At 37.7% G+C, this 17489-nt stretch overlaps 3 protein-coding genes across 6 annotated transcripts; all 3 read right to left on the reverse strand.

The window, feature by feature from the left end:
- Nucleotides 1-550: 550 nt before the first annotated feature.
- si:rp71-46j2.7 (uncharacterized) lies at nt 551-7213 on the reverse strand. Of its 3 annotated transcripts, none has more exons than XM_057349779.1 (16): nt 6927-7213; nt 6214-6310; nt 5603-5816; nt 5179-5321; nt 4208-4367; nt 4064-4119; nt 3725-3918; nt 3509-3622; nt 3291-3416; nt 3080-3205; nt 2833-2991; nt 1809-2358; nt 1654-1720; nt 1313-1488; nt 1138-1226; nt 551-1041 (listed from the first exon to the last, which is right to left on the reverse strand). In XM_057349779.1, the coding sequence occupies exons 1-16, from the start codon at nt 7107-7109 to the stop codon at nt 949-951; spliced, it is 2547 nt and encodes an 848-aa protein (XP_057205762.1). In that variant the 5' UTR covers nt 7110-7213; the 3' UTR covers nt 551-948. The 3 variants fall into 3 exon arrangements, with proteins under 3 accessions (XP_057205762.1, XP_057205763.1, XP_057205761.1); XM_057349780.1 differs by having other exon boundaries at nt 3080-3187; nt 6921-7213; XM_057349778.1 differs by having other exon boundaries at nt 6921-7213.
- A 1815-nt stretch (nt 7214-9028) lies between these two features.
- Nucleotides 9029-11512, reverse strand: slc25a5 (solute carrier family 25 member 5). The gene is made up of 4 exons (XM_057349781.1): nt 11302-11512; nt 9791-10277; nt 9569-9709; nt 9029-9476 (listed from the first exon to the last, which is right to left on the reverse strand). The coding sequence occupies exons 1-4, from the start codon at nt 11410-11412 to the stop codon at nt 9319-9321; spliced, it is 897 nt and encodes a 298-aa protein (XP_057205764.1). The 5' UTR covers nt 11413-11512; the 3' UTR covers nt 9029-9318.
- A 537-nt stretch (nt 11513-12049) lies between these two features.
- On the reverse strand, nt 12050-17084 carry slc25a43 (solute carrier family 25 member 43). Of its 2 annotated transcripts, XM_057350120.1 has the most exons (6): nt 16507-17083; nt 16319-16410; nt 14708-14949; nt 14276-14448; nt 13363-13497; nt 12050-13057 (listed from the first exon to the last, which is right to left on the reverse strand). In XM_057350120.1, the coding sequence occupies exons 1-6, from the start codon at nt 16588-16590 to the stop codon at nt 12842-12844; spliced, it is 942 nt and encodes a 313-aa protein (XP_057206103.1). In that variant the 5' UTR covers nt 16591-17083; the 3' UTR covers nt 12050-12841. The 2 variants fall into 2 exon arrangements, with proteins under 2 accessions (XP_057206103.1, XP_057206102.1); XM_057350119.1 differs by having other exon boundaries at nt 16319-17084.
- Between the last annotated feature and the right edge of the window lie 405 nt (nt 17085-17489).

Consider the following 17489-nt stretch of genomic DNA (forward strand, 5'->3'; position numbering starts at 1 on the left):
TGTTTTTATTTTTGTAATTGTTTTAATGACTGAGATTTGTTAAGGGAGAAGTTGTTTGGGTATTATATTGTTTCTGTAGAAAAAAATGTAAAAATGTTGTTCTCCAGTAATAATTTTGTGTGAATTTCATGCCTATAAATTTAGTTCATTGCAGTAATAAAAATATTTTTCATTTGGCTTAAAAGTGTTTAAAATCTGTCCTTGGTTTTAACATACACATGACAATATACTTGCAATTTGAGAGCACAAATTACAAAATCTTTCAGTGTATACTGATTTAGCATGCTGATGATGCATTCACCACATAAATCATGACTCTGCAGTAAAGAACATGTATGTTTAAATGCATGATTTTAAAAGTAATAATTATAGATATCAGTGATACTGGGCCTGTATTTACGTGGTATATCGATACAAAATTTTGACACAGAGAGAATTGCTTTAATGTAACTGGTAAGCCCTATGTTGTGTAAATCCGAGTGACAGGTCAACTAAACATTTAATTGTGATATTTATCATGGTACAAGAAATCCGATACGAGATTAGTAGTAAAATATATTTATTAGCCAATTAATACATTCCTCAAAGTCCTCAACAGTATCTTATTGTAGTCTTATTGTAAATACGTGGTCATTAAGATTTTTTGTCCTGAATACATTATCCTGTGCTCTTTTTTAAGAAAAAGAAAAAACAAGTCCGTAAAGTGAACAATGTAATGGTACATAACAAACAGTGAGATTACAGTGATAGAGATGTGTACAGTTAAAAATGTGACTTTACAGTTAAATTTGGAACACAGTACATAACTTAAAATCTACAGTAACAAAGGTTAGTTAAAGCGCTGAGTGCCTGAGGTTTATCAGAATGCATTTAAAGAACATTTATAAAAAATATTACATAATACACAAAAAATGAGACATAATTTAAGAAAAAATTAAATAGATAATATTATGAAACAAAATCATTCACAGTTACATTAGTTATTGTACTAAAGGCAGGCTCTCCAGGTAGGAACTCCCTTAAAACATATTTCAGCAGCATCTAGGAACACACACAGAATTTTTTTTAAACACGATGCTGGAAAAACATGTAGAATAGGTTTTAACTGCTAAATATAATTAATAATAGAGTTCTCACATAGAGCAGTTTCTTGTTCCCGTCTGTATCCTGGAAGATCTTGAACACAGTTTCCACATCGCCCTTATTCAGGATTAGAGATTTTGAATCTAAAACCCCCACAAATTTACTGAACATTAGCAACATAAAATCAACACGTGAACCAGTATGTTTAAACCATAAATATCGTACATACATGTTGAACTTAAGAGCTGCAATGCCCTTTCCTTGGTCTCAAGCTTTTCCTCACTGTCACGTGGTGGTCGGAGAGGCATGTTTCCATTAGGCCATATTCTGTCCCGAAAATTGTCAATGTAGGATGCAATCTGAGCTTCTGTTGGATTCATCTTATTTAAAAAACTATTCACCTTTCTGTATGGGAAGAAATTGTATGTGAATCTTCACATCAACAACAACAAAGGTTTTTACACTGTTGCCAAGATTTGAATGCTGTGCTCAAAAGTCAGCAATCTAAAAAATGGAGAAAAATCTGGCCACACATAACAAAAACACAGGATACAAAGAAACAAAACTTACTTTTTTAACAAAGGCATGAAAGGTTTCAAAATGGCATCCACAAAGATATTAATGAGGAAAGAGTTACCTGAGGAAGAAATATAAAAATATCAGATATTTTTTATTAGTTTTTAACTACTTAAAGACCAGCGAAGTCAAGAAATCTCAAATCATACCAGTTATTTCCTTCAATAAATCAAAAATGGCTTTGGTGGCCTCAAGTTGCTCCCAATTGGTCTGGTTGAGCTCTTTTTTCTGTACCTGTGGCAGACTGGCCGTCTCTCCAGTTTTCTCTTTTCCTTTGAGCTTTTGTGATCCATTCGTTTTTTTGTGTGTTAACTGTTCTTTTTTTCTTCTAAAGCCATCAGTTGTGTCAGCCTGTAAACCTTCATTACAGTTACTGGTCAAGTTTGGGACATCACTGGAGTGTACAGCAGGAGTTATTAACTTTGATCTATTAACAAAGATATCTAAGCTCTCAGCAAGACTCTCCTGTCCGTCCAAAACCACTTCAGGGTCATCTGATATTTGTTTGCTGTCCTGCACATGCATTTCTGATTCCTGAGGGGTCCAAAACCTAAAGTTTACAGCTGTTGGCTCTTCCGTAATGCCTCCCTCCTGCTCTTCAGTTGTGTCAGTGCAGGCTAGGCGTGCTGGATTCTGTGTGGCATGATTTACTGGGGCTCTTGCTTCATCAAGCTTATCTTCCCTTCTGAGGTTATGAGACTGAAAAAGTATAGTAAAACACATGATAAGGTTAGGTTACCTGGATTGCCACAGGGTGGCAGTATTCTCAATGTACAGTTGTACACTGCTGTGCGGTAGTACTTGGGGTTTGTAAAATTAAAATGCATTGCAAGCAGCAGTTTAAAGGTGTTTTCACGTGTAAGCAGATTCGATATTAAAGGGATAGTTCACCCAAAAATGAAAATTCTGTCCTGAATTTGTCCCCCCCAACTGTATACAAAGGTTTACAAAGAAATGTATACAGGTTTGGAACAACTTGAGGGTGTGTAAATGATGACAGAATTTTCATTTTTGGGTGAACTATCCCTTTAAATCTTTCTGCATCTATATTGATCCTTGATTAAGAGAAGTCTTAAGTTATTTTCCACACAAATGATCTGAAATGGCTATATTTTACATTGATATTTGTTTATTATGCATTTATCAGTCTCCAAACTACAAGTCTGTATTTACCTCTTCCTCATCTTGGCCAGGAGTGAGAAAGTTTGCAAGTCCACTCAGAAGACCCCACACACCTCCATCTTGTTCCTCTTCGCTCAGTAACCGTGCAAGAGGGCACAAGAACTGGAATACAGGCTGACTGTGACTAAGTTGTGCATCAGAAACTAGCTCCTGAGGAGGAATTTAATTCGAAAAATGAGGTTTGAATTTTTGCTAAAAGTTCCCACAAATTAATGTCTGCAAGTCCACGTCGTCTTACTTGCAAAAAGTGCTCCAAAGATGATCTAACTTCCTCTGTGTATGCGTCATCGAGTTCCCTATTTGATTTTTCTACTATTGTAGATATAGAGGGTAAAGCCGATGTATACTTTAAAAAAACACATACCTTCAAAAAGTGAACCTACAGTATATATTAAAATATTAAGAGAAAGTAATAATGGACACAGCTTGTTCATGATTTCCTCTCTCACCTGCCAGAGACTATGAAAATGAAGAATTTCTGACTGGGTCTTTCTCACATCCCAGTGGAGATTCTCTGGATTATTTCTCTCCTCCAAGTGAACCGTGAAACACAACTCATCATTCTCCTTTTGAACCTAAGGTAATAATTCTTTTATTTTACTGAAAAACAAACATTTAAAAATTGCAAATGGTTTAGTTTTTATCACTGGTCTGAAATATGCCTCACGTTTCTAACTTGGACCGCCCACTTCCCCACTCGCCACATCTCGTAGGAAAGTTTAAACTCCATCCTGTCCTCCTGGACCTGAAAACTTGTTGGGCAAACATCCATATCACTGTCCTTTAGATACATAAAAACAAACAGACTCAGTTGCACAGAACGAAACATAGGAAAATAAAGAATAAAGAAATTAGATCGACACATTTTCTTTGGTTTGCTCACATTGTCAGTGTCTATGTTACTTCTGATGGAGCACTCTCTGCTGCTCCCTCCATCGTCCTCTATAACAGCAGGTCTGCGTGCTGTTAAAGCCCTTTGCAAAAGCTCTCGCTCCTTCTTCTTAAGCTTTTTCTTTTTGGCTTGCTTTGACTTGACCTTATCAACAAATTTAGAAATTTTTTCTTTGATCCTGTTGCCTGATTTGGTAACGGGAAACAAACAAAAGCATGTTGATTAAAAACAAATCAAGAAAATAAAGTAACTGACAACAAATAAAAAAGCAATACATCATATAATTATTGTAAACACACAGCTCAGTAATGAAATATAGAAATATATCACCTTTTTTCTTTCCTCTGGATTCTTCAGACCTGCTATCCTCTGTGTCATCTGTCAATCTTTGTCATTTTTTAATACAGCATGTTAAAACCAGAAATTCACAAATTTTATTTATTTGACTGAAAACTTTGTGTTGAGATAACTTACACTTCAGCTCCTTCACTAGCCGTGGAGGATGGTGTACCTTCCCTGTCAGAGTTCAGCAGCTCTCCAACCGAGCTTTTAGGGGTTATTCTATCCAACTGCAAAACCACCATCTGATTCAAGTTGTCTGGACTGCAGAGATTTGTCACAAGCACATCAAGCACTACAGATGGAAAAAGGGGTGTTAACATTGGCAAGTATTCAGTGTGTTATTAGAAAATACACGATACAGTATACTAACTATAACACAAATGTTAAATTTGTCAAGTTTATAGCAGCATTTGGCAGATAACATGACCTACTGTGAATATGAGAACTTTACAATGTTGGTTGAAGGAAAGGTTCTTGGTCACCACTGACTACCATAGTAGGAATTGCTTTATAAATTTCTTTGTTCTTATAAACACAAAAGAAGATATTTTGAAGAATGTAAGAAAGCAAACAGTTCTGGGGCACTTTTGACAACCATTGTAATTTTTCCTACTATGGTAGTCAATAGTGACCAAGAACTGTTTGGTTACAAGCATTCTTCCAAATATCTTTCACTGTGTTCACACAAAAAAATTATACAGATTTGGAACAACTCGAGGGTAAGTAAATGATGGCAGAAATTTTATTTTTGGGTGAACTGTCCCTTTAAGACTCTTATGAAAAGCCAATTAAAGGCACCATATGTAAAAAATCAATATTATCCATGAATATATATACATTATATACAGTATAGCCATAAATTTGTCTTTTGTCAGTGGGGGATATGAGGGGGTTGGAAAGTTCAGTTTTTATGGATGGCTTTGTTTATTGAGATATTTAAACTCAAAAGATGTGGAGGAACAGGTGCAGTGAAAGCATGTGGAGATCATTCCTAAAACAACAAGAACCAACACTGTAAATGGCACATATGGTGATGCCAGATAGCTGAGTGGAATGTTCTGATCATTAGCAAGATTATTGAATTTAGTACAAAGTTCACTAACCTTTCGTGGCCACAATCTCAGTTAGGAAACACTGGTAAAGCTTTGGTTGCCAGAGATATTCAGGGAAAAGATTTCGCACCAGGGCTTCAGAGAAGGTTCTGAGAAATTCCATTTCCTCAAACCTTGTGCTGAACACTGGGGAACTAAACACTCACACACACAAAAAACAACAGGCCAGTATTTTTTTCCTGTTTTAAAATGACATGTAAGTCATTTACTAACAGTATTTCTTAGAATTGCACCATGTGATAAGTCATAAGGTTAGAAAGGAAAGTACTTATGTTTTGTATTACAATTTCCCCAATATCTTTATCAAACGAACTAACACTCATCAACACAAGAAAAAATCCTGCAATAATAAGATGCTCATATTATGCAGAGTTTATTTTGAGGAAACAGAAAAAACAGACAAGGACATGCTCACCTGTCTGACTGCTTTGCATTGTGGAGGTGTTGAGTCAAGATCCGAACACAACCCACACTGGTGGCAGACACATCAAAGTTTTTGGCCTTACATATTATTTTCTCCACGACCAGGTTAAACTCGTTCTGCAGTGCCCTGTGTAAGGGCTGACTATCACCAAGTTCTGGGGCAGTGTACCAGGGCTGGACCAGGTAGGCATAGGCACATTTAAACACTACAAAAGATACAACACACGTTGAGTGCGCAATTGCTGTGGTTTATTCACAAAAAACATCTTCACCAAGCTATATTTGGTATCACAGTAACCAAAAACATTTTTGTTGCATAGCAATGTTTTGTTATTCTTTATAGGAACTATTTCTTTTAACAAATAGATGCCATTTAATAATTGTAACTTTAAACACAATGCTGTTGGGGTATGTCAGACTTTTGGTGAGAAAATGAACAGTACACTTCCTTTTTGTTTCACCACACAAAATAAACTATGATGCTGATAATATGTTTGTGTGGTGTGTGTCATGGTTCAGTGAAAATGTTTCAGTCCTGATCTGCAGACATGCTCAACATACAAATAGGGCATAACGCCTTTGAACTAGAAAAGGATTATTTACCCTGAAGAAGTGACCTCTGCACATTTGGATATTGCTTTGTCTGAGGTAAATGTTGACCTGTCCCGGTAGCATCGTTCTCATCGCTGCTTTCCTTTGTCTGAAACAGAGGATTATGTGGAAGGGATTACACTACAGTAATTTCACTGATGATTTCTCAGATGAAGTGCACACAGCTACAGAAATGAGGGCAGTAGAAGATTTGCTCCTTTTACAAGATCCTCATACGAATATAAGGAACAGAAAACAAATGAAAAGTGAAAGTAAAACCTTCATACTTTCCATATGTTTTCCCCTAGAAACCTTACGTTTTATGACCGTTATGTGAAATCTGCAGCCTCATGTCAGGCTTCAGTTATCCACTATAGTGCCTTCCATATTCTTGACACTTCTTGGAACCTTCACTAACACTTTTCAGATGTAGATTTTAATATTATTGTTTCTCAGTTTACAATAACTATCTATTTCTAAGAGGAAAATATTTTATGCCAAGATTCAACGTCATATTTTAAAATCTAGGTTTACAATTGTGTTCACAGGTAAGGTCACGCATTAGTATTATTAATAATAAAAACCAATAATTAAGCTAAATTAAATGTGATTTTTACATACAATAAAGATTCTCATTTTCATGTCACCTTCGTTCATATACAACACACAGTGTGCCTTGTGCCGTAACAATACTTTACAAATAAGGAACTTAACATTACCGTTACCTGTCGTGTCGTTACCTCCGTTAAATCGTCTGTCTGAGTACTTGTTTCGCGTTCTTGGTTTTTAAAAAAGAAATTGAAAAAGCTTAAAAAGCAAAAGAACGCCTGTGTCCATAACTGTCCAAACGCTGAAAAGTACCAAACGAGCACAAATACAACGGCGACAAAGCACCGCCAAGTGTGCATCTTTAAAAAGGTCCAATTTGCGAAAGAGATTCCGTCATTTGTCCATACAAAAGCAACACTAGACTTGTGTTTTCATTGAGACAGACGCGTTGTACTCAGAACCGGAAGATAAGATACTTCTTATGAGGGAACCTGCGATCGTAATGTGATTGGTGCAATATAAATTGTCGTGTTTAACGTACCCTTCCTGGAGCGTCTGCTTATTCTTAGCAGCCCTTTACCTGTAATGTATTGTGCTTTACGCTATTCCACATTTTCTTTTTAAAATGTAAAACGTTTTCTTGTAAACTGTATATAATCTATATACCTTAATAAAGTATATGTCATTTTACAGGACTTTTTTCCCTTTAGGGAAAAATACCAAATAGTTGCCATGCCATGCATAGCATCTGTAATGAACCATCTTCACCGCAAGGTGGCACACGTAAGATTATTTTATCTCTAGAATGATTATGCCCAAGAAAAGAGAAACTGCTGCAGTTGCTGTTTTATGTGTCAGGTAATATTATTAAAACACTGGATGAATTAAGACATGGTCCTCGTGCATCGACGATCCTGTCAGCAGACGACAGAATGCCCTTTCCCTGGCTATCAGCAAGGGAGCTGATGTGTAATAGAACCTACAGTAAGCAAAAGGTATGTGTGTTCCACTTCGTGCGGTGCTGCGCAGACGCAGACCCATAAGCCCTCAAAGTACCGCGAGAGCGTTTTGTAAACAAGCTTAGTTTAATCGCCCTCGCGGTACTTTGATGATATACGGCTCGATCTGCGCAGCTCGCTGGCCAGAGATCTGACCCATAAAAATAGGACCCGATGGTTATAAAAGCGTTAACAATCGTTTGACATGCGAGTAGCTGCTGCCAGCCAGCGCAAGAATGAACCGCCTTCTAGGATTACGTCACAGGAGTAGTTCTATCATGCCGATTCTTGCGTAATCGACAGAGAGCCTACTGTTAACGCAGATACGATGCTTTTTTTGCCACATTACAGTAAACATGACGTCTCTTACCTAACATTTGCTAGCATAATCCATATTCTCTATAGTGCATTACTGATATTACACATCTAAAGCAAACGAAACTGTCAAATTACCTCATGTAATACCACACCCAGCAAGTCGCCTTGAGGCATGCATGAACTGAAGGTGATGCAAGGACGGATTAGTGTGCTAATTTACAACCAGGCTAAGATCCACCAAGAGGGTCACCGAGGTTTTTGTTGCGAGAAATCTATGCACGAGCCACCTTTTGTCATTTTAAATTGCACCGGTTTAGACATACAAACTTTAGATATGCATAATCCTCAATCTTTCATTGACGTCATCTGCGTATTATCACCGCCGGGAAAGTGTTCAATTTGCCATTTAAAGCAAACTTTAGGTTAAGGTGCAAGTTTGTGAAGGTATTCGCCACAAATAGACACACATTACAAATTCATTAAAGTTCAAAAGTGATATTTTATTGTACAGCAACACAGACAGCTTCCAAGGTCAATAATCAGTATTGCAGGACTGAATTACACTGAAGGGCACACATGACCCTCACAGCTGCTCTTGGGACAGACCCAAATTCTTTCTTGCGTGTGCCAACAGGGAATGAGGTTGCATCCAAGGAAATAAAACACTGCTTGACATCCAGAAACCAGTCAAGGCATGTGTTGAGTGAGTCTAGCCTTCGAATAAACATCTACTGACAACTATCTATGGTGTAATCTAAAGACGCTGTGAGTATTTCTTTAATGTTTATAAGGTTCTTAAACATTAATGCATATTCTTACTACCTGAAAAGGGTATTACACCTTCCTATATGACAGCCCAATGCTCTATACACAAAGCTAACAAAAAAGTAACTGCTAAAATTACTGGCAGTACCTATAGATGTAGCAGATGGGTTGAAAGAAAACCAGGACAAGTTACAGTATAGGTTCGTTCAGTGGGTTTTTATTGAAGCAATGACTAAAAACAGACCGGCTGGAAAACAGGTAGATTTCAGTACCTGGCACTCTTTCTCTCCGGGAATGACAGTATTGTGAGGGGGAACAAAAGGAAAAAAGGGGGTGGGTAAAATAAAACCACAAAAACAACTTTCTGTACAACTAGTAATAACATACTAGTTGGTCCCTATAAATAAGGTGGAATTTGAGAGTCCTTCCAAATGTACAAGATATGTTACAGTTAAACATCTCACATTGAATGGTGGACAAGAAACGTTTAGATGACCTTCTTCAACTCATCATACAACACCAGCACAAAGGCACCACCCATGCCTCTGAGAACGTTGGACAAGGCACCCTTGAAGAAAGCCTTGCCACCCTCATCACGTGCAATCTTCTTCCAGCAGTCAATAGTGCCGCTGTACATGATGTCGGCTACAAAAGAAAAAAAGCGAATGATTTAATTATCTGCTTGAACGGGAACTAGTCAAGAACACATTAGGAATGGCTTATAAGCAGTAACTGACCTCCTTTACGTCCAGACTGCATCATCATACGACGACGGACTGTATCGAAGGGGTAAGATGCAAGACCAGCGACAGCAGTCACAGTCTGAGCAATCATCCAGCTGACAACAATGTGGGTGTTCTTGGGATCTGGCATCATACCTAAAGACAAGAGAACAAATAACAGTTATAATAATGGCAAAAACAAGATGCAAAAAAACAAATAAAGCAATGTAAACTCACCCTTGGCTGTGTCATAGATGCCGAAGTAGGCCGCTCTGTAAATGATGATACCCTGCACAGATACATTGAAGCCCTGGTACAGACCCTTGATACCATCAGACTTGGAGATCTTTACCAAGCAGTTACCAAGACCACTGAACTCTCTCTCTGCACCAGCTTTGCCAACATCAGCAGCAAGACGGGTTCTTGCAAAGTCAAGAGGGTAGACGAAGCAGAGGGATGTGGCACCAGCAGCACCACCTGAGGCCAGGTTACCGGCGAAGTACCTCCAGAATTGGGTGTGCTTGTCTACACCATCAAGGAAGACCTTCTTGTACTTGTCTTTGAAAGCAAAATTGAGGGCCTGGGTGGGGAAGTATCTGATGACGTTAGCCAAGTTTCCTCTCCAGAAGGACAGGAAGCCCTGCTCCTTGGGAATACGCACCACGCAGTCAATAATGCCCTTGTACTGCATATCCGCGGTAATCTGTTTGCTAGCATGTTGCACCTGTAAACAGCAGAATGTGATTAGTCGTATACATAATCAAAGACTTTCAATGAATCTGATCCATTTGATTGTTTTTATGTTTAGAAATATTTGGGAACCATGAAAATTGTAATTATCAAGCTATAGCACCAGAAAACAAGTCCGTAGAAAGCAAAATCTCAAGAAGGAACCACGGACATGTGATTATGCTACATGAAAGAAAAGCCGGTAGGGTGCAAATGAGTGATATCTTCCGGTAAAATGGTTTCCCGAACGAAACTTGTTAAAATGGTTATTCGCTAAAATTGCTCCAAAAGCGTGTACTAAGAAGAACTTACGACACTTAATAAATGTACACGAAAGTACAAAAACGCGATGCAATATTGTAGAGGACAGTGGTCTCGAACAAAAGATAACGTTAAGAGGTCGTACTAATATGTGAGCGTTAGCTTGTTAGCTAGCAACGAAGGCCTAGCTACTCGCAGGCCTCCCCTTCTCGCGACCTTGGCGAGATCATTAGATGCTGAGTTACATTGTTACAATAAAAAACATACTCTAAAAAAACATATGTATCGCAATGTCTTTATAGAGTAATACGCTAACAATCTCTGTCAAATTCCAGTCATTTAGCCTCCACTTGGTTGTCGGTTGAGGCATTTCACAGGTTGTTCCCTAGAAGGGGTAGTTAAAGGTTACTAACGTTAGGCACTTAAGGCCTAACGTTAGTCGATTCTAAAATGAAACAACAACCAAATCAAATTACCAACTTTAACCGAAGAATGGGTAACTTTAACGCTCAATCACTTGACGTTAGTTAAGACAATCTTTACTTCAGAAGCTTTGTAACTTAACCGTTAACGTTACCTGAATGTCCCATTAAACGTGTAACTAAATGTGTAGATCAAACGCGAAAACCCCGCTACACTTATCTTAACGACATAGAACTGTACCACACCGGCCCGGTGGCATTTCTTTTGAACTAATTTACAATTTTTCATAAATCTCAGATTATATTATCTCATTAATTTAACTGCGTATATTTTACCTGAAGCAGCAGTTTGACTCTCTCGATGGGGGCAACAGCAGTTTTGGAGATGGCAGCGGCAATGCCACCGGCCAAAAAGTCCTTAAGGAAAGAGATGGCGGTCTCACTCATTTTCGGATGTTCTTAGAGAGGTGTAGTTTAAAGAGGTCAATCCCGCTCTGCCGCAGGACTAGCGTGTTATGCCGGCTGATTCGAAATGGCCGAATGAACAGTTGCAAAGAGATTTTTAATACGTTGCTCTCGCGAGATGAAACGTACGCATTGCTTCTAAGATTTGATTGGACGCGGGGCGGGGCAATTGTGTGTGATGACGGGATGAATGGCTCAAAGTTAGAGTAACCTTAATAGCCTTACCAAGGTGTAAAGCATAAACGAAGAAAGGAAGTTTTGGTAACGATAAATGACGTGTTCCTAAGAAGGTAATAGTTGATGTTCAATATCAAAAATACGTACAAATATATTTTAGACTAGTTTAGACAGTTGACTTTAGCAAGAGTTGTCCAGTTTTCACCTTTAGCTTTAAGCAAAGCAGCAGTTCTCCAAGGTGACATAGCATACTTATTTGTCACTACTGTACCGCCCCGTCTTTAGTTAATGATCTCCAAGGTCACGTGAATGAGGGATAAAAGGTCATCATACCAGTATAAAGTCCTTCACATGACTTTTGATTGTGTGGCAAATTTAGTGATCCAATGTTATTACAAATCAATACTATAAGAAACAATAAAACACAACTGAGATATGAAAGTAAAGAAAGTTGACAAATATGTTTATTGTTTTCTATTTTACAATGTGCTTCCAGGTTTAGGATTGACATATTTATGTTCCAAATTTAAGAACATAACATGAAAACACTTAATGAACTGCATTTTTACAGTTCAGTCAGGGTCATTAAGGACTGTGTGTCCACATAAGCAGGACACATTATCTTACAATGCAGATTTAAAATCTCACGCATTATTTATCCAAGAAGCAAATGTTAAATTGCACCAAAACATGACCTTAAAAGCATGGGCTTATAAATAACAGAAGACCTTGGTGCCCTGAGTGCTAAAAGCTAATAAAATAATAATACTTTGTTTGACAAAGGCATGGATCTGTATTGTTGAATGGTACTCAACATTTTTTCCTGAGACGTGATCAATTCAAACTTCAAGTCTTAACCACAGTTCTTTACTTAAAAAAACACCATTGCTGTGGAGTGTAAAGTTAAGTGAGTGAATGTTATAACAATTAAATGCTTGTGCATCTTTAATACTGCCTAAAGGTTCACTACTGTGTCTCATGTGCCTGAGATACCACAGAAAATGGACTGTGCTTCAAGTATGTATGTGCTGAATCCCTAAACCAGCCCATTAGATGTAAAAACAATGACAGGTACAATGTTTTTCATTATTACTAAATATACTGCAAAAAGTGCCACACTGAACATGAACTTTGAGTTCTAGCTTAAGGCAGTAAAACCATCTTACACTCATATCAATATATACAGGAGAGTCACATAGCACCTCAGAGAATTGTCAGTCTAGCAGGAACCAAATTACCAGCGGTTTCCGATGGATGTATTCTGTGGTCTCTGTACTTTTCTATTTCTGAGGTTGCGCTTAAACTCCTGCAGTTCATATGGGCCCAGGCTTTGGTCCACCCCAGGTTTAGGTTTGTAGCTTAGAGGAGAAATGATGTAGCCATTCCGGTAAAGGCAGACTTGCTTACACATCTCAAAACAACTGAAGAGCAGGCCAAAATAAGGGACGATCTGTAATATAAACAAAGTGTTTTCAACCATATATCACACATTAAGACATGAAATGTAAGATTTGAGCATGCTGTTTTAGGCAGATACCTCTACAGAGAGAACATGTCTGCTAAGCAATAAACATTCTAGATTTTTTTATAGTGCTATCCAAACTGTTATTTAAGAAATAAGTGTGTAAACAGCAGTTTCACAGCTGACATAACGCAACCAATATCAAACGTCGTATGACCATTGACATAGAAAACATACAATGCTGAAGTTATTTTTATCATTGCCATCACATGAGCACATAACACAAACCTCACCTTCACCATGTTGGCAGTAAGGCCACTCCAAAGAGCCATGACGCCCTTGTTCTTGATGACCTGTCTGAAGCAGTCTATCATCCCATTAAAATGGACATCAACTCCTCCACAATGTGGCAGAAGAAGACTCTGGGCCTAAAGTATACATCGTAAAAACATTCCCTGATTATCAAATATTTCTATATGAGACCATTACCAATGTCATTAATAAAACATATTAAAAACTTCAAGAATACACAGTATAAAAGACCAAAAAAGACTGATATTCAGTATTTTTTTATTCAATAAAATTATGTTGGCTTTCTTTCACTAGCAAAACTATTATGCCATTGCAGCACATTTTCCTATGCTTCCTTGAACCCTCTTGAGGTGGTTCTGTGGGCTGTGTTAACTGTGTCTATAGATGCTGTTGTTTAGCACCAAACTGAGAGTCTTCTCAGAATATTTAGCAGCCATTTTTTTCTGACAATGCAGTTTAACCAAAGAGATAACGCAGATGTCTGGTTTTGCAGTTTGTTAAAACATACAAAAAAAAAACACATACACTGTATATGTGGTATACATATAGCAGCACTATTAGTTGTGTGTGTGAGGGGTCAGCTATCTTTAGAAATATTATCTTTGGCATAGGCAGACACTGGACACTATCTACATTCTCAGCTGCTACAAAGCCTTGTGCTCTTTAATAGTAGCCAGCGTCATGCTTTGTTCTGTGTGAACTGTTTCAAAGGCTATTTATTTTATAGTTTTTTATATTTTAATGTTTAATTCACAATATAAACGTACATCTAGGTACACCAGTCATAATGTACACATTTTAATAGAAAGTCTGTGACACTGATGCCATTGTGCCACCCTATGGTGAGATGTGGCACTACAGTGCAGTGCAACAGTACCCCTGAAAGATTTTTACCTGCATCTTTCTTTTAACAGTTTCAAAGGGGAAGGAGAGAGTCTGAGCAACTCCTGCCGCAAGACAACCATTGATGAAGTTCTGCAGATATGTGAAACGAACATGACGTTCTTGCCACAGCTTTTCCAAGTTGACATATACCGCATAGCAGCCAACCGAGAAGGGAACTGCACCTATTGCACAGTAATGCAAATGAGGTATAAAGTTCAATTTTCCAACTTTTCAACAGCTTTCATAAAGGAGATGCAAATGATCTTTCAAAATTGTGAAGTATCCAGAACTATAATCATGTTAAGCTATATTAATACTAATAGTATGAATACAGTATATAGAAAAATTGAGCACTTGCTAAATGGGACAGAAACCTATGCAGCATATTATTATGTTTTTTTTTTTTGCCATATTATTTAATGTGTCTGACATAATACTAACCTACTATTGTTAGGGAAAAGCCCCTGTAAAGGGCCTGAAGCCCTTCATTTCTGTAGACGCTGGAGAGAGAATCCAGAAGCCCCTTGTGAGTTGGTTCTCTGCAATTCTGAGCAATAAACCTTGTTTCAACCACCTCCAAAGGATATGTTGCTAAAGCCGCAGATATTCCAGCCAGTCCTCCTGCAACTATAGCCCTCCATTGTGAGATTTCACCCAGTTCATCAATGTGTAGATGGATAATACTGTCAGAAATAGAATTAAGTGAATAGTTGTGGTTTTACAATTAACATTTTTTACAAAAACATTTTGACAGTCAGAAAGTAACAGTTGAAGATTTGGACACACCTTATATTTTTCATAATGCAAAGGTTTAATACTTTTTATTTTGTTATTTCCTGAAAGATGAGTTACGAAGAGTAAAAAAAATCATATATATGGTTATGATATATTTATGTTATATATATGGTTATTATATACAAGATATCATTTAGTTTAGTTTGAACTTTGTTATTCACATAGGCCCAATTGTGTTATTCCATAAGCCTTTTGGTGTGTTATTATTTGTATTAGTAATTAACAGTAATAGTACTAGTAGAAAAAAAGTGCTTATCATTTCTGCTAAATTTTTTAATTACTTTAAAACGTCTTATTATCCATATATATATATGACTATTAAGCAATAACATAAATTGGAATTACAGAGGTCCACATCCTGTATTCTAATCACAGGAACACTCTGTTCAAAACAGATCAGAACACCCTCTCTCTCTTTTTACTGGAATACTGGAACGCTATGTACGGGTCTTTCTAACCATGCTGGCGGGGTTTCCGGTGTATACCCCTGCAGCATGGGAGACACGTGACATGTATAATAATAGAGACCTTGCTGATCCCTTGTTGATAATCGTTGCTGAGTGAATGTACACATACGTTTAAAAAACACACAAGCATTTCACTCGTTCTTCACAGAATTAACCCAAAACCTACTAAGCCTTCTCATATCCACCATGGATTTGTTCGATCACATGCGGCGATGCGCAGACCGTTCAGCGTATGACATCAAGGTACCGCGAGAGTTATTAGGAAGCAGTACTTTTGAATCACTTTCGCGATACTTAAATTTAATTCGCCAATACATCTGCGCAGCGCATATCTCATGACGCCACTTAACGCGCAGGTTCTCTGAGCCATTTGATTGGCCAGTAAGTAAAGGCGTGATTTGTACGTCACGATGAACGAGAGTAAACCCAGCTGCTGAAATGAATACAAGCTAATATAATGTAGCAAAAACAGATTATAATTTGATTAAACGATGCCTCTCATAAAAGCAACATGATAGGCACATTAAACCGAGTCTTATCATGCGACTTCACTATTCTTTTATAATACAAATTATATCTCACCTGCCTACTTTCAAATACTGTTAAGATAACACGTCAACTTCCTGTCAGTCTTTGTTTACCATCACAGCTCATTTTAAAAGTTCATTATCATCTTAGGAATCAAACAAAACATCAAGCAGAGTACATAATATGCACATCGTGTATAAAATGGAGATAATCGTTTATTCAAAACGGAACATTCGAGTATTAAAGAAGGTGTAATACTCACTTTTTGTAAGTTGCTAAATGTATGGCACTGTAGGGAAACAACCGTAAACAGGAAACCATATTACCCTTCCAAAATGCTCGTAGTCCCTCATTCTGATAGACAAAAACAAAGCTGTGTAGGAAGCCGCGTTTACAGTGAAATGTTCCTATTTGACTCAAAATCTTTACGACTTCCAGAGGTGACGTTACCGTTTTGCTGAAAATCCCCGCAAAACCGACGCAAAGTAAACTCTGAGAACTTGTCAATCGGTCATCCTTTCTGACTGTGGCCATAGTTCATAACAAAAACGATTCTGCTTCTCCAGCTAACGTTACTGTTAAACAAGCGATTTGTGAATTACAATCGTATCGTAAAAAAACTGATCTCGCTGACACTTACGGTTCGTCGTACAGGTAACGTTATCCAGCGGCAAGTCACATTTTGTTGGAGGCGGGGTGTAGTTTATGTGAACACAAATTCGGTTGCATGCAATCCAGCTGTCAATCTAGCTGTCACGCTTTTAGAAAGAAATTCTGCAAACCCGCTGGTGTGATCAGAGGAAATGTACCAGTCCAAAACGAAAAATATACACTAAATACAGGGCACTCAAGTCTCACGCATTGAGCGTGAGACACGCATTTCAACCCGCTCACACGCCACACCTTGTATTTCTCACGCAGAGAAATTTCCAGGATAACGCCCACCAAGTTGCACCGCTATTAGAAGAATCAAGTGAGTTCCCCATAGAGTTCAGAAGGCCCTGCCACGCACCAGCTAATCAAATAAAAAAAGCTACCGAACAGCCAATCAGAAAATAGCATTGCTGTATCCCCGGGTAAGATTGAGATATTCCCGCAACAACAATGTTTACATTCTGATTCCAACGACACATTCTGTGATTCACAGGCTCGCTCAACACATTAATTCAGATGGATCATTATCACTATAAAGTGCCTTTTGGTGTCATCAGAAACACTGAGCCATCGTGAACATAATGTAAAATAATGACATTTTGAGGTTTTATTATAAATGTCATAATATTTACACACATACAACTGCAATAAGAAGATTCTTAAAATGTGTTTTATCATTTTATACCATTTTCTTTGATTTGATGTATGTGATTTTGGCATGTCCCTCACACTGCTAAGCTAACTTCAGTGAGTGTAAAAAGTGGAAACATTGCACAAAA

The sequence above is a fragment of the Triplophysa rosa genome, linkage group LG13, assembly GCF_024868665.1.
Source record: "Triplophysa rosa linkage group LG13, Trosa_1v2, whole genome shotgun sequence".
NCBI lineage: Eukaryota > Metazoa > Chordata > Actinopteri > Cypriniformes > Nemacheilidae > Triplophysa > Triplophysa rosa.

Excerpts from the sequence above, each read along its gene's own strand:
- slc25a5 (XM_057349781.1), bottom strand. The coding sequence starts at position 11,412 with ATGAGTGAGACCGCCATCTCTTTCCTTAAGGACTTTTTGGCCGGTGGC. Across the intron at positions 9,710-9,790 it reads CATCTATGACACAGCCAAGG|GTATGATGCCAGATCCCAAG; the intron begins GTGAGTTTACAT and ends TCTTGTCTTTAG. Across the intron at positions 9,477-9,568 it reads GCAGTCTGGACGTAAAGGAG|CCGACATCATGTACAGCGGC; the intron begins GTCAGTTACTGC and ends TTTCTTTTGTAG.
- si:rp71-46j2.7 (XM_057349778.1), bottom strand. The coding sequence starts at position 7,109 with ATGCACACTTGGCGGTGCTTTGTCGCCGTTGTATTTGTGCTCGTTTGG. Across the intron at positions 4,120-4,207 it reads GCTAGTGAAGGAGCTGAAGT|ATTGACAGATGACACAGAGG; the intron begins GTAAGTTATCTC and ends AAAATGACAAAG. Across the intron at positions 3,417-3,508 it reads GGGCGGTCCAAGTTAGAAAC|GTTCAAAAGGAGAATGATGA; the intron begins GTGAGGCATATT and ends TTATTACCTTAG.
- slc25a43 (XM_057350119.1), bottom strand. The coding sequence starts at position 16,590 with ATGGCCACAGTCAGAAAGGATGACCGATTGACAAGTTCTCAGAGTTTA. Across the intron at positions 14,449-14,707 it reads CTTTTCCCTAACAATAGTAG|GTGCAGTTCCCTTCTCGGTT; the intron begins GTTAGTATTATG and ends ACTGTGCAATAG. Across the intron at positions 13,498-14,275 it reads CTGTTAAAAGAAAGATGCAG|GCCCAGAGTCTTCTTCTGCC; the intron begins GTAAAAATCTTT and ends TGTATACTTTAG.